A 17,220-nucleotide genomic window follows, 5' to 3' on the forward strand; every position below is an offset into this window, starting at 1 on the left:
AACAAATGATAAATATATAGTGTAACAAGAATGCAAATATATATATATTATCACCTATTTTTTAAAAAAAGTCATGTTCATAATCTTTGAAGCGGTATATAAAAGATTTCATAGTGTGGTGATATTGAGTTCATTTAGAAAACAAAATAGATACTCTAACATGTAATAAGTTCAAGATACTCAAGGAAATTAAGATCCTATAATATTGATTTATTTTTTGTTATGATTTATCTTTTGTGCTACTCATATAAGATAAAAGAGAAAAAAAAAATGAAATTATGATCTAGTTCATCATATTTTTTTATATAAAAATTAGAAAAAAGTATTAGCAAATTGAAAAAAAATGATTTATGAGACAATTTTAAGTAATGATCTAATATATTTGTATGTATATATATATATATAATTTTAAGTGAATTACAGAAACATATATAACATTAAAAAAAAATGGAAGAATTACTAATTATATACAAAAATTATAATTTTCTATTATTATAAAAAAATTATAATTTTCTTACTCATATTGTATATTTTTTTTGTTTTTAAATATTATAAATCTATATATTTATATAAATGAGAGCTCCAAGTACATGATGTATTTTCTTACTTTTTCTAATTTTTTTAAATATTATAAATTTATTTATTTATACAAAGGTACTCTAAAATTGATCTAAATCACTCTATCTATTTTTATAGTTTTTTTTTTTATTCAATTTTTTCTTATAAATATATTTTTACTCTATTTAAAAAATATATAATAATAATAGTAATTAAATCTCTTTTATTTTATTTTAGTTTTTAAATATCTATTTATATATAATAATAAATTAATTACTATTAACTCTATTTTCTTAGTTTCTAAACATTTATTTATATATAACGATAAATTAATTAACTAATTTAAATAGAGATATTTAAATGTCTTTTTAAATGAGATATTTTTTTAAAAAATATTATAATTAAAATGAAACAAGCATGCATATATAAATATACATTTAAATGATTTAAAAATTAAACTACAGCAGAGTTATATAAAAAAAATATATTCGGATTTACTCTATTTTAGTCAAATATTTTTTTTCTTGAAAATTCAATGTGAACTCTTTGTTCGATAAATTTTTAATAATTTACTTTACCATTTTAAAAATAAAGGGTCCAAATAAGTAATTGACCAGAATACATGTGGTTCGATCAAATAATTTATCTGTATATATTCATATTCTTAACGTTTTGATAAAACACGAGATCCAAAAGTTTTTTTTTAAATAAATGGTCCAATCGGATAATCGGTTAAAACAGAAAGTTCAAAATGGTGTGAACCCTTACACAAAACATATTATACATAATTTACTTTTTATAAAGAATTTTGAACATTTTGAATACATACATGGTCCAAAGGTTAATTTTAAAAAATAAATGTTCAAAACAGGTAATCAGTTAAAATAAAGTGTTCAAATAATCGATATATCTTATTTTTAATCTTTTGACAAAACACGAGGTGTAAAATTTAATTTTTAAAAATAAAGAGTAATTGGCCAAAATAACCATTGCACAAAACATAAATTTCTTTTTACATAATTTTGACTTTTTTAAAAAAAAATCAGGCAAAGTGCATAATAATAATTATATAAATAAAATTACATGTACAACAAGCTGTTTGAATTTTGTTTTTGATATTTTAATTATTTGTCATACAATGAATATAATAATAAAAAAGAAAATTAGGCTCAAGATGTATCCACGTGTCCATATAAAGAACATATTGTACGGGTAGGACAAATAAGACTTCTTATCATATAATCTTCCCAATAAAATTTAAAAATATAAATTTTTTAATCATCACAAAATCTGAGCAAAAGGGTTTTCTAGTATATAAATATATATATATATCGGGTAAAGTTGTCATTGTGATAATGTTGGTATGCAATCACCAATAAGCACGCTCAGACAATACTAGTAATACAAAACTGATCCAAAAAAGCACACATAATAATGAAGATAAGATATATAATTGATCTAATATAGAAGGATATAGGAAGTGACCACACTTAGCCTCTTCTATCTAATTAAGTGGCCTCTTCTATAGGTGTCCTTGGAGGAACTCTAATGTCAAAAACTATTTTAGCTTTTATTTATGGAATATGGCATTTTGGGCGAAGATCATGACACATCATTATTCTTATAATTTAATTTCGAATTAAATAAAATTTAAATTAAAATATTGTATTAGGGTATTCATTCTTCCCTTTCTAGTTTTTTCATTGCGACAAAAAAAAAAAAAATTATTCCCTTTCTAATTGACAGCTGTCACAACGCTAATGGTTGATGGTATAGTTTTACTCCGTGGCCAAGGATATTGAAAACGGCTCCAAATTTACGCGGTGCGTTCTGTCTCTCTCTCCTCGAGGAGTCTGACGCAACAGCAAAGCAAGTAACAGTCGTGGCGCCCAGATCGTAGAGAACTCGCGCCACTTTGCTCTCTGAATTATTTTTTGGCTCATTGCGAAACCCTGATTAGTCATATCCTCTCTCTCTGAAAACCCTAAATTTGTATTTGATAGATTTTGGGTGAGACGAAAAGTGGAAGAGAAGTAAATTAACGGCGACGCCGAAGATGCTCGGCGATGGCGAGGAAACTCCTTCCAGGTACGCCCTTATCTTACCATGTTCTTCAATTAGGGTTTCGGGTTTTTGCCCAATTTCGTCATGTGATTTCATGCATTGTAAATTTGATTTTGATTTATGCAATTGGGACTACTGGAGGTTGTTTGTGTGTCACTGAAATATTTATGTGGTTTGTGCTCACGTAATCAACGGATTCTGAGATTTTTGTTTCTGGGAAAGTTCTTAGTAAAAATGTTTTTCAAATTTCGGGGTAGGTATGAATTGCTGAGTATGGTGAAGAAAAACTCGAAATTATTAGGGAAAACTGTACTTGATGAGCATGATAGTTCGGATGTTGAATTCGATTCTCGCTTCTGGCATGACGTGCTGGATCTCTATTTTTTTCGTGGTAAGGAGTCTAAGAGGCGGCAGGACGATGATCTTGTATTTTTAGTCAGAAAGTTGGTATGTCTTTTAATTTCCATGGTTTACTTTCCTTCTTTTTCTTTTCCCCTCGTTCTTTGCGTTTATTTTTCTGGAACTTGATGGGAATTCTCATAGTTTGAATTATTCTATGACAAAACTCTCAGGGACATGGTGTTAGTGAAGATAAGGATGGTGCTCCTCCTTACTTTGTACGCAGGTGGGCCCCTAAGGTAAAAGCAGCTTGAGATCCAAGCAATCTTACGGAGAGAATAATTTTGAACATTCCAAATGTGTATTGGTGGGATGTTGGGATCACGCAGTGAATTTTTAAAGGAATAAGCACTGCACTTCTCGGGCTGCTGTGAACTTTAACAACTCTTTTGAAATTTTCTAATTGATTGGGCTTCATACGTGCTACATGTGTGCGTTTAATAAGATGCTTTCAGTGAAAAGAGAATGATAACAGTTCTATTTATACTTCTTTCACAACAAGATAACATTCTGCAATTCTGTCAACCAGTTGGATGACATGATTGGTGACAATGCTATAGACGTGGACTGGAGACGCTCATTTTACCTGAACTTGATCGCTCATACTTCATTTTCTGTCACAGTGGCTATTTGCAGGTTTAGTAATCATTTACTTTGGTATCAAAATTTCGGTTCTCAACTTAAGTAGATAACCTTACATGTCAAGTATGTTTGGTTGGGGGATGGAATGGAATCATTTTTCATTCTATTCTTATTCTTTTGTTTGGTCACATTTTAAAGCATTAGAATGCCCTTACAATGGAATGATTCTTTCACTATTTTTGTGGAATGACTATTTTTTTCAAAAAAAAAAAAAAATGAGAGGAAAGAGGAAAGGTTAATTAAAAAAATTAATAATTTGTTTTTCAATTTTTTTATTTATATTAAATTTTATTCCATTTTTATTTCTTTCTCATTCTTATTCCTCTATTTTCATTAATCCCAACCATCCAACCAACCATCCAACCAGATGTAAGTCATCGTATATTTATCCATTTTCATTGTTACTCTGCCACACCAAAAAACAAACATAGCCAAACAGAACTTGCTCTTTGTTTCCCATCAATGTTCTCTTGTTTTCTAAATCAGAATAAACTCTCTTTTCAGTCATCAGGATCTTCTGAAGCATCAAGCTGCAAGAAATACACCATTATCTCCTGTATATAAGGTATGTTCAGCCTGAGTTTGGTCATTGCTATAGAAATGCCATTTGCTAGAAGTTTTAAATTTTGATTTTATTATGGTGGTAGACGAACTCCAGATCTATGTGGAAATTTTTTTTTTTAGGATTCACCTTTATCTGTCTGCATGCTTTATATCCTATTCCTTAATATACTGGGTTTATATGGGCAGGGGTTCTTTAACTACAAATATGTGATCACTAATGCAAAAAACTGATGACTTCTGAAAGTATAAGCTTATGTTGAGAAGTTTGAACCCTTGCATTCATGGTTGCTCAAGAAGTGTTCATTTCCTTCCAATTTGTTACATTCAATATAGGACTTGTTTGAGGCAGTTTTAGAAAAACTAAAATCTGCTTTCTAAAAAAAGTTAAAAACTGCTTTCTAATATTTAACAACACTTTAATCAAAACACTCTATACAATTTTCTTAACTTGCAGCACTTTAAAATCTGTAATTTACCAAACACTTAGCATTAGCAGCTTTTCCCCACAGCACTCCTTTTTCCCACATCACAATTACATCTGTTATTCCCAACAATACAGTTATACCAAACTGACTCAGATTTTTTTTGGAGGATTAGTAAATTCTGAACTATGGTCCATTTTTTTCTTTTACAGGTTGTAAAGACTGTTTATGCATCTCCAAGCCGGGTTGATTTTCATCTGGATTCAAAGAAGGTGATCCTACTAAAAAATGCTATCAATTTGAGTTTTATCTTCTACTTAATTTTGACTCTTTTTTTAAAACTTATCCAGGAAGTGGAGACAACACCTGCCTATCCAGATATTTGTTTTGCCATAGATGATTTTGACTCTACTTTTGATGCCGTGGTAAAGTGTTAATGGTTTGTATTTGTTTAATGGGGTTCATATTTAGTTAAAACTCCATATTCTGTTTCTTTTAATGTGATTGCGGATAGTCTTTTTTTCTTCTTCTTGTAGGTCAATGGTATCCATTCTATAATAATAATAACTTATTATTTATTTAGTTTTTTGATAGAAATCAGAGCTAGAAAACAGGCAAAATGGAATGAAAATTTTGGGTGTGTTATTATTGATAAGCATCAAAGCTCAATACACAAGATACCCTTTCCCTGAATTACCAAAAGCTGCGTATATTCTACTCGCATATCCCAATGGCCTAACTATAAAGCTAACTTACTGCTCCACTACCACAAACACATCCACAACATGTTCTAGGCTCACATCAACAACTAATTAAGCTTTCCAGAGCTACCTGGTGTGTAAAATAGGTAAAAAGAACTCGAGGTCTATCATTTCCTCCCCCAGACCATCACCTTGTCCTCAAGGTGAAACTCAGGCAAATGATGTTGAATCATTTGAGAATCTTCCCAGGTTTCTTCGAATTCAAGTTGAGATTTCCATTTCAGCAAAACTTAAGTTTCTCCATTATTTCCATTGGCTTTAGGATGAACAATCAGCAAGGATACAGGTTCCACAACGAGTTCCAGTGCAGTGGTCGAAAGATTAAGTTTATAAGCTACTTTGCTGATATGCTGGAGGACTTGGAAGGGTCCATAATGCAGGCTGCAAACTTCTCATATTTTTGTTGAGCCAACGATCAATGTCTATAGGGTTTAAGCTTGAAAAACACCAAGTCACCAACAACGAATTCTTCATGATATCGCTTATCATTTGCCTGAAACTTATTTTTCTATTGGGTCCATAGGAGGTTCATTTAAAGCTCATCCAAAGTACCATCCTAATAGTACAAAAAGACGAAACAAATTTTAAAGGAAGGGATGAAACATCTCCTTCATCAGTGATTGGAAGGTGGCTGGGGCATTTGTGAGATCGAAAGGCATCATCAAAAATTCGCAATGGCCATCACGAGTGTGGAAGGTTGTCTTGTGAACATCCTGGGGTCGAACTCTAATGTGGTGATACCTAGATTTTAAATCTAGCTGAGAATTTTTTTTGGCTCCATGGAGCTTGTCGAGAAGTTCATCAATTACTAGGACTATATATTTATCAGGGATTTTTGCCTTATTTAGGGCCTTGTAATCCACGCAAAGTCGCCACGATTTATCTTGTTCACTAATAACATAGGGCTGGAAAAAGAACTGTTGCCACGATTTAGGAATAATACTAGTTGCGAGCATCTCTTCAATCAATCTTTCAATTTCTGCCTTTTGAATGTGGGGTTAGCGATATGGTCGTACACTAATAGGTGAGCTTCCCCCTCTAAGCACGATGGAATGCTCATGTCCTCGGACTAGAGGTAACCCAACAGGCATTCTGGCATGTACATCTAGCATTCCTTGCACAAATTTAGGCACTTCGAACACATTAGTGATTGGAAAACCATCTGATTAAGATCAACTAAAACGCTAGGCCCCTCATGCTTCAGTTTTTGAAGAAGCTTTGTGGAGATGAAATTATGGGTGACACCAGGATCAATCAACGCTACCACCTCTTGTTCCCCAACTTAACCGTTCATCTTCATGGTCTTGGGCGTGGTCATTGCTACCACCTCTTGCTCATCATCGCTCCATCTCCTCCATGGCCTCCGTCTCTAATTTGTCTTCAACTGTGACTTCATCATGAGTAAAGAGTACATTCAATTCCTGCTTTTTACATTGATATCCTTAGTTCCATTCACCATCACACTGGTAGTAGACCCCTCGATGTCGTTTCTCCTACATCTCTGAGTTCATTAACCTCCAAAATTCCCCATATGATTTGAAGTACAAGAAGCACCGCCAACAGTTTGTCGTCCTTCGTTTGACGACATGCTGGTGGAACAAAAGTTGGACCTAGGTCGAATGGTTTCTACGAAGACCTAACTGTGAATTTTTTTCCTCAATTTTCAGGGTTAATTCCATGGCCTTACCCAGTAAATGGGATCCAAAATCCTCAACTCATATCGAACATGAGCACGAAGCCCTTTTACAAACTGACCCAAGGTAATATTCAAGGGATATATTGTCTAACAAAGCTAAGAGCTTGATGAATATTCGGCTATACTCTTGGACAGTCCCTGTTTGCTCCAGCGTGAGAAACTACTTAGACAACAATCCGTTTTTGCATAGAATGAAATTGCTTCAATAGCAGAACCTTTATTTCATCCCATAGGACAATTGCTTGCTTCTTGTTCTCCCACTCGTACCAAAGAAGAGCGTCTCCCTCAAAGCCAATCACTGCTGCCTCGATCATCTCTTCATTGGTAAAACGTTGGAGAGCAAAGTAATTTTCAGCCTCTTAAATCCGATTGTCTTGATTAGCTCCAAGTATCGGCATCTCAAAGCTTTCTGAATTGGAAATCACGTCGCATATCTAAAAGAATAGTCGCGCCATCTGCAGCCGAGCCACCTACCCCAATAGGACTATCTGTCTTCCCCACTGACGATGATCCCATCTTGGCTGACTCTTGCTCTTTGATGAATTGATCATAATGTTTAGTTATCACCTAAACGTCGCCTTTCAACGTTCCGATCTCTCTTTGTAGTTCGTCATATGCCTCTCTGACTATCTCCTTCGTCAAATTAATCTGTAGTTGTACCTTCTTGCCCGTCATTGGTCCCAGAAAGTGCTTTGATACCAATTTGATATAAACCAGAGCAAGAGAATAGGTAAAATAGAATGAAAATTCTGGGTGAGTGTTATCATTGATAAACAGTAACTGGATACAGGTTCCCCAAGCATTCCAGAGGCTAGGGACTCTCCACAAGAGCAAAGCTCAGCACACAAGTTAGATACCCTTTCTCTCAATACCAAAAGCTACCTATATCCTACTCGCCATTCCCAAAGGCCTAATCAAAAAGCTAGCTTCTCCACTACCACAAACACACCCACAACACGTTCTAGGCTCACATCAGCAACTAATTAAGCTTTCCAGAATTACCCATGCGTCTAGAATAGGTAAACCGAAGCTGAAGCCTATCGATTTTATCGGTTCTGCTCAATTTTGTAGTTTTTACATATTATGAAGTGATTAATGACTAGTCTTATTCTTTCCCCATTATGTTTACCTGTTGTTTAGTCTACTATCATTTGAATAACACAAAACAGTTTCTTGCATAAACATGAATTTTTTATTTTGTGCTCTTTTGAAATCATTATTGCTCTCTAAATATTGATTTTTCATTTTCTTTAACCCCGTTTTCAGGAATTTAATAATTTATATCTTTCAGGTGTTACTTGTTTTTTTTTCCTGTATAAATGTAATATACTTTATAATTGATACTTTCAGGTGTTAATTATTTTTTTAGTTTTTTTTTTGTATTAATAAATGTACATTATACTGTTTGCTGTCTTACAAGAAGTAATCAGTTGTCCTATTCTTTGGTAGGTATTGACAGAATTAGACCATTGCTACTGTGTACTTCTGAATGCACAGGGTGGGGCAGCGTTTCCTAGTGATCAGGAACAAAATGATTGCAGTTCTAGCGATGGATCCTCTGTAACAATGGACACCGATATTGGAAATACTAAAGATACCAAGGTTCGTGTTAAATATCTTTCGGATGTAATACTTACTTAGCACTGCATTGTGTCAAACTCTCTACTGGTCCTTGTGCATTTCATATCTAGAGATGCTTTGACTCCAGTGTTCATATTATTCAAGTGTATATTTTAAGGCTAGATACATCTTTAAAAACTGATAAGATTTGTAGCCTTTAAGAGCTGTAATTTAAATGGGTCAATCAATGCATTGATCATTTCAGAAATCTGTACTTAATGGAAGCACTCTACCACCACTATTCTTCTGGTTGTGGTATCTAAATCAATGAGTTGATTTGAGACTGTCTACATTGAAGATGCTGTAAATTTAAATGTCATTTTGATAGACATTCTGGCTTACTAGTGGCTTGTTTTAAATTGCAGATTACCCTTTTCTCAGGATTTGTCAGTTATTCAATGGTTCGAGATGCATATTATGGTATATTCTCACAAAGAACTGTTTTTTTTTTTTAATTTTGTTTTGCTTGTTTTTTTTGGGTTCATTTGACTTGTGGATATAAAAATAGGCAACTCTATCTAGTTAAGTGGTAGGCTTGTGATTTGCTCTCATGTGGTATTAGGTTTTATTCTTTGGGACCAGTTTCATGGTTGATAACCATGGGCTTTATGTTTCCTAAAGATAATATGGTTCGAATTGGGTTCCAGGTTTGAACTCTAACTGTAATAATTATCGGGTGTTGGGGATATGGTGTTTAAGTTATTATGAAATAAGCTGTTTAGCTTGATTTTTGTAGTGTTACTTCTGAGACAGTTTATGCATTCACTAAGTATCTGTATGTGCTAGATTTTGTGCGCAAGGAAAAAAAATTAAAAGAAAAAATAGTCGCTCAATATTATGGAGGAGTGTGCTTGTTTGCATTCACTAAGTAACTTTGGAATTATTTTTTACATAATGTCAGAAACCATACATCAGCATATGCGTTTACTTAGTTTTCTTTCCCCCCTCTGTAAAAGGTAGCAAATCTCGGTTTGGGAGTCTTCTAGCACTTGGGAATTCGCCTGGCAAATCAGACCGACTCTACATGAAAGGTCCTGGAGGTCGAGGGGAAGTTGAAGTAGCTGTTTCTGGTATTGCAGGTAAAGAACTTTGTTCTGTGTTATCTAGAGTATTTACGAAGGGAAATTTGAGGTATATGCATCCTAATATTTTATTTATTATCTATGCTAACTTTAATAATTATTACACAAATATGCCCCCAAACCATTTTTTTTGACAAATTTACCCCTCACACAATTTCCATTCCCTTTCTCTCTCACTAAAAGAAAAATACCCAGATCATAAATCCTTCTTCACCCAATTTAAACACTCATTTCATCAATTTTTTTAAACTTCTCATCTAAAACAACACATACAATAAACGCCCCATCACCATTATTCAAAATCTAATCCAAAACTTAAACTCACAAAAACATTCACTTGAAACACTAATTTAAAGGTTTAGAACACATTTGTGCATGGTTTATTGTTTTTTATCGTGGTGTTTTCCAGATCTAAAATCTGCAGAATTTCTAACAAAACGATGGTTTGCTATGGTCCAATGGAAATTTGGCCTCTAAAATCAAATTTTCATGGGACCATCGTTAAGCATCGTTTTGGCGTATAAAATCGAGATTTTATGGGAACATCGTTAACCATCGTTGTGAGCATCATCTTGGCATCTAAAGTTTAGTTTCCCATAGGACCATCGTTAAGCATTGTTATGGGCATTGTTTTGTAAGATTTGATAAAATGTTGACGAGGCATAATTTTTGACTCGGTTTGAGGTGATTTTTTTTTAATTTTGGTATTTTTTTGAGATCTACATGTTTAGAATGTGTAGAGCCTTAAATTTTGATTATTTAAGTCTCAGTTTTCATCATAGCTGCAAATGGACTGATCTCGAAATTTGAGGTTCACTCCCAAACTTAAGATTCTACACATTCTAAACGTGTAGATATAAAAAAAAAAAAAAAAAAATCATCGATGACTTAGAGAAGTTATGCCTCACCAAAGTTTTTATCAAATTTTACAAAACAATACCCATAACTATAGTCCCATGAAAAACTTGCTTTTAGAGAACGATGCTATAATGATGGTCCCCCATGAAAACTTGATTTTAGAAGCCAAAAAGATGTCTGACCAAATTTTCATGGGACCATTGTTCGTGTTTGCTCGAAATTTTGCAGATTTTCAAAAAAATCGCGATTAAACCCAATAAATCATGCATGCACAGATGTGTTTGAAACTTGAATTATTAAAAAAACAACTTGATGTGTGCTTCAAGGGTGATGGCCGTTTATTGTATGTATTCTTTTATATAAGAAATATAAAACAATTTGATGAAATGAGTGTTTAAATTGGGTGAAAGAAAGATTTATGGTCCGGGTATTTTTGTTTTAGTGAGGGAAGAGGATGGAAATTGTGAGGGGCAAATTTGTCAAAAAAATGGTCTGGGGGTATACTTTTGTAATAATTATTAAATTTGGCATAGATAAAAAATATAGGGTATTAGGAAGCTCAATACCTCAAACTTCCCTTTACATACTCCATTCTAAAGTATGTTTTCTGTTCATTACAAGTAATTGTTAGATTGTGACACTGTCATGACCTTTTAGAAATTTTTATGTACTTCATTATAAAAAGCATATGTAGTAGAAAGAAGTTGTCAAAATATTAGGCTTGACTGCAACGTCAAGCTAGAAAAATAAGTCAGTAGGTCAAACTTATTAAAAATAAATCAGTTGGGGCTGCTGTTCGGTTATGGCTGCAAGTGTTCCGAGTCACTCGTCAGTTGTTTCATTACAAACATTTAACTTGTTCTCTTAGTTGCTGAGCCAACTTAGTTTGAGCATTTGTACAGATTAAAATTCATTGTTCCTTAATTTTATCATGGTTATAGTCATGTTCTCTCATCAGTGTTGAAAAATAATGGGCATGGAAATTAGAGAAATGTCTCTTTTTCCCATGTATTCATGTGTTTATTACTTATCCATTTGAGAAAGAGGTTTTAGGGAAGTTTTCACATTACATGGGAAATGAGTAAATTTTTATCATTCTGCCAATTCCTCTTCATAACGTTGCAGAATAGTGAGCATGATCTTTATTTAATGGATATACATCTCACTGCAGTATGCTTGTTTTTGATTCCGACATGGGTGTCAAAAAATTTGTTTCGTTGAATATTTTGCTTATTATGTCATGATATTAGATCAAAGCCATGAAGACTCAGGTCGTTTTTCACCTGTCATTTCAAAACGGGGATTTGGGATTGGCTCAATTGTTCGCAAAGCAGCAGCTGTAGCTACTGTGGCAGCCAAGCATGCGTATGCAGCTGCTGCTGCTTCCAACACAAGTTTGGATGAAGAGATGGTGCCTCTTAAATGTTGCCTAATGTCCATATCATTACCCTGGGAACACATTGCAAATGATCTTTTGTTCAAGGTAAGGTATTGTTTCCCAACCGATAAAGCAAAGAACAAGCCAATCTCTTTTTTTTTTAATTTTTATTTGCTTGTTTTAGCTGTTGCTTCACGCTTCAAATGTTGTTTTTATGACCAAATTTCAGGGAACTCCTCCAGTGAACTTGTAAGCTTCATTTGTTTCCAGTGATCGGAAATCAGATATTACTGCACGTGGCAGGGAAATGTGGATATCGGAGTACTAGAGATTGGGTTATTGAAGACTGTCATCCATCCATCTCTCTCTCTCCCCTTCCTCCCCCCTGTTTCCCTCTACCCCTCTCTCCCTCCGAGAAGGATGGTCTTCCCTTCCAAGACCTATTGAAGATAGTAATCCTACTCCACCAGAGAGGGATGGTCATCACTTGCAAGAACAATCGAAGACTGTAATTATAGTCCCTCTCTCTCTCTCTTTCTCCTCTTTCTCCTCCCACTTGTGTCGTTTGTGGGTGTGGTGTCTAGTCCAGTATTTTATTTGTTCATTTGGTGAAATGCAGCACGAGTATTTTATGGGTGTTAAAATGTAGAAGACATTGAGCGTGTAAATCAGATGTATCTTTTTTAATATAAGTTATAATTTCATTTTTCAAATCTAATGTTTCAATATTGCGTCTAGAAGGACTTTGTTTTATTATTTATCTAGAAAAATTGCTAAAGCATAATTATTTGAAATTTTTTCTTATATACAGAATAAAAAATAACATTTATGCGGTTGCCAAAAGGTTTTACGGCTGCATGACATTTTCTATGTTTTCACGATCTCTCCTGCGAGACCCATCCTCCCACGGAAAATTGCAACAACCACTGGCAGCAGTAAAATCACCTATCACCGCCAGCAACCAAGCACAGGGAAGTCAACGAAAAGTCAACTTACAATAAGAAAAAATCATGTATCAAGATCTTGAAGCAATGAGGAACCAAAATACACAAAACGACAAAGAAATGAGGTAAAAATCAAGAATCAAACCCACGGATTCAACATTTTACTTCGCAAAATTTACAAATAAAATTCATTAAACCCTCTAAAACTTACTATTCAAACATTTTAAAATTGTTTTCCATATAATTCAAGTCAAGGAAAACATTAAATAATTTTACATATTCTAACAAAAAATCGGATCAAATACTCAAAATATAAAAAAAAAAATACAAAAACAAAAAGCTCATGTATATATATATGTGTTGTTCTCATGTATCGTTCACTAGATGATTATTGATCTGTATTTTATTGTTTTAATTAATTGATGTTATTTATCAATTTTATTCATGAATTGGTTGCTCTCCGGTTGCTTCTTGGATGATTGTTTTGGAGTTTTGTGAAATTGATTAGGAACAACAAGACATTTAATTTGGGAAATATATGAAAATGGGAGAATCATTTTGAAATTTTTATTTAAAGAATAGTACATGTCCCGTTATTTTCACGTTGTTGGAGCATTGTGGTCAATAAAACTGGAATACATATTTGATAATTGCCACTATTTACATTTAATTTTTTTAGAATTATGTACATTACAAGGAATTGAATCAATACCAATTTTGAACTAAGTGGAAAATTGATTTCAAAGAACTACAATTATGACGAGCGAATTTCACTAATTCTATTATTTGTTTTGCAAATATAATAGAGATAATAGAGAGTATGAATATCAATAGCCCGAAGGTAAACACAAATTCTTTGACCCTTATATTTTTTTGTGCAATCCCATTTTATTCCTCATTCTTTAAGACTAAACATTTTGTTACAATTTAATGTGCTTGTGAATAAGTAGATTGGTGACGTAGATTGATTTTTGCATCAATTATTGTGGCTCTAGATTGGGACTTGTTTTTTGAATTGATGTGTGATAAAAGTGATTTTGTTGTGGGATCCACAGCAAAGAAACAAGATTTTTCACTCCATTTATTATGACAGTGACAGAAAAAGAACTTTTGGCTATTGTCTTTGCTTTTGACAAGTTTCAGTCTTATTTGGTGGGCACCAAGGTGATAGTCTATATGGATCATTCAGTCATCAAGTACTTGATTGGAAAGAAGGATGCAATTGTTCCTTGGTTCGCAGATTTTACTAATTATTTGGTTAGTGGATTGTTGCCTCTGGATTTGACAAGCCAACAAAAGAAGAAGTTTTTGCATGATGTGAGACACTATTTTTGGGAGGAGCCATACTTGTTTAAACAATGTGCTGACCAAATGATTAGGAGACATGTCCCTGAGCAACAGATGGAGGATATCCTACACCATTGCCACTCACATTGTGGAGGGCATTTTGGGGGAACTCGCACCACATCTAAGGTACATCAATGTGGTTTCTTTTGGCCTTCCTTATGCAAAGATGCTCATGCTTTTGTGTTGAGTGTGATTGATACCAATGGTTGGTAATATTTCTAGAAGGAATGAGATGCCGTTAACTAATATTCTTGAAGTTGAATTGTTTGATGTGTGTGGTATAGATTTTATGGGCCCATTTCCTCTATCTTATGGCAATTTGTACATCTTGGTAGCTATGGATTATGTTTCAAAATGGGTGGAAGCAATTGCCTCTCCCACTAATGATTCTAAAGTTGTCATGAAGTTCTTACAAAAGAATATTTTTGCTCGTTTTGGCACTCCAAGGGCAATCATTAGCGATGAAGGCACTCATTTTGTGAATAAGTTACTAGTAAGTTTGTTGGCAAATATGATGTGAGGCACAAAGTAGCTACTGGATACCATCCCCAAACTAATGGGCAAGCTGAGTTGTCCAATAGAGAAATAAAATGTGTTCTTGAGAAAGTGGTGAACTCCCATCGCAAGGATTGGTCCAAGAGGTTAGATGACGCATTGTGGGCCTATAGAACAGCTTTCAAGACACCATTAAGGATGTCACCATATCGTTTGGTGTTCGGCAAAGCTTGCCATTTACCGGTGGAACTTGAGCACCGTGCTTATTGGGCTATTCAAACACTCAATATGGATTTGCAACTTGTAGGAGAAAAGAGAATGTTGCAACTGAATGAATTAGAAGAGATGCACTTATTCTCTTATGAAAATACCAAACTTTACAAGTAGAAAACAAAAATATGGCACAATAAGCACATTCAACCAAGAGTGTTTGAAGAGGGCCAGCGAGTTTTACTCTTTAACTCGCGTTCAAAACTATTTCCAGGCAAGCTCAAGTCAAGATGGTCGGGCCTATTCTTGGTGGTTAAGATGTATCCCTATGGAGCGGTGGAATTGCGTGAAGAAGGCTCCGGAAGAGAATTTAAGGTTAATGACCAAAGACTCAAGTACTATTGGGGAGGTGAGGTTAAGCGAAACAAGTGCTCAATCTCTTTGGAGAATCCTTGAAAAATATGTAACAACTTGAGTTGCTGTGGAGTTTGGAGATTTAATTGTAAAGCAACCTCTCTTTCTCTCTCTCTCTATATATATATATATAGAAAAAAGAGAGAAGAAAAAATATAGAAAAAAAAGTAAATCAAAGAAAACTATATATTAATATATGTATAGTAAATCATTTTTTTTAGATTTTGGTTTTTGATGGTTTAATGTGCTTATGGTTGCAGGGAAAATAGAATCAAATGGGTTGCGGAGTTAGTTTTTTGTTGTAACAAAGATGGGGTGTTGTTGTAGCAAAGTTAGTGGCAAGACAAACATGCTCTCTGTGATAACTTTGCTGCAGCAAAGTTTGGGTGATGTTGTAGCAATTTTTGAGTAGAAAGATGGGTCTTTCATTCTGTGGCAGTTTTGTTGTAGCAACGTCAATATGATGCTACAACATCATTTTGGAGCAAGCTCTCTCTGATAGTTTTGCTATAGAAAGGTTCGAATTATGCTACAACATCATTTTTTGCCAAAGCTCTTTGACTTTTGCTGCAGCAAAGTTCATGTAATGCTACAATATCATTTTGGGGAAAGCTCTATGACTTAACTTTGCAGCAGCAAAGTTTGTACAATGCTTTAGCAAAGTTGCTAAAACTCAAAGAAAATTGATATTAATTACAAGTTAAGGTTACAAAAAATGGGATATTAAAAAAAGGATTGACTATCTAGTTAATGTTACAAAATAGGCCAATAAGTTCAAAGTTGGGCCACTAGGGATAATAATTACAAGCTCAAACGATCTAAGAAAATTGCCTAAATCCTCTCTAAATCACTAAGCTCCTAGGATTTCGCCTCAAGGGAATTATAAAGTCAATTCTAAAAACTTAAACCTTCATGAATATTAGTTTACTCTAGGGGTGTAGGGGTTTCATGGTCAAACTATGGACACTCAATTGGGACATACTCTCACTATGGTTGAATTAGCACAAAATTTTTTAAGTACTAAATGCTCACTAATACAAGAGTTAACAAATATTGCAATTTTTTTTTTTTTTGATATTTTACCATTGAGTCACCCCATACTTAAGCACAACCATTATAAGATAAATCGAGTTGTTCCGACAAAAAAGAAAAATCGAGTTGCAAAAATTGGAAATGAAGAAGAAGATTAAAATAATACGAAGAAGAACAAAATTTAATTTATTTTTTTATTAAAAGTTAAATGAGTTAATATTTTTTAGATGTTTGAAATTTTTTGAGAGAGAGAGAGCTTTCGGAGAGAGAATAGAGTCTAGAGTCTAAAGGTAAAAGTGATTGTGTGAGAGAGAAGACTTATGGAGGTTGAGATGTTATCTGTGTATTATTCACAATTACAATTATAGTAAATTAAGTAAAGAGGAGTGTTATGGTTAACATCCTATTTCAACCTATTAGTTAACCTCCGCCTCCAAAACCACATGTTGGAGTATTTTTTTTTCAAATTTTTTTTCATGACAGTGTTCGTTATAGTTAAAACAATCTTCATAGTTTACGGTACTAAAAACAAAATTCTTAATTTTTCTTGATATTCTAGTTAACACAACTGTTTAAAAAAATATAAAACTATTTTGAGAGTTTGACAAGAAATTGAAATAGAGGTTATTGTTGATACTCTTAATAAGTAAAAATAAAAAATACCTTACATTTGTCAATCTAAGTAATAAATATGTACACGTCAATCAAGTAGTGTACAATTGGAGTAATACATA

General features: G+C 33.5%; 1 protein-coding gene across 2 annotated transcripts; it reads left to right on the plus strand.

Annotated features, from left to right (window-relative positions):
• The first annotated feature begins 2,360 nt into the window (after positions 1-2,360).
• Positions 2,361-12,757, plus strand: LOC133805326 (uncharacterized). 2 transcript variants are annotated; one of them, XM_062243484.1, is made up of 12 exons: positions 2,361-2,646; positions 2,880-3,069; positions 3,195-3,260; positions 3,551-3,657; positions 4,168-4,228; positions 4,862-4,921; positions 5,000-5,074; positions 8,556-8,708; positions 9,092-9,146; positions 9,683-9,805; positions 11,917-12,154; positions 12,274-12,757. In XM_062243484.1, exons 1-12 carry the CDS (start codon positions 2,615-2,617, stop codon positions 12,287-12,289), a joined length of 1,176 nt encoding a protein of 391 aa, XP_062099468.1. In that variant the 5' UTR covers positions 2,361-2,614; the 3' UTR covers positions 12,290-12,757. The 2 variants fall into 2 exon arrangements, with proteins under 2 accessions (XP_062099468.1, XP_062099467.1); XM_062243483.1 differs by having other exon boundaries at positions 2,362-2,646; positions 11,917-12,149.
• Positions 12,758-17,220: the final 4,463 nt, after the last annotated feature.

This window comes from Humulus lupulus, chromosome X (assembly GCF_963169125.1).
Source record: "Humulus lupulus chromosome X, drHumLupu1.1, whole genome shotgun sequence".
NCBI classification, from domain to species: domain Eukaryota; kingdom Viridiplantae; phylum Streptophyta; class Magnoliopsida; order Rosales; family Cannabaceae; genus Humulus; species Humulus lupulus.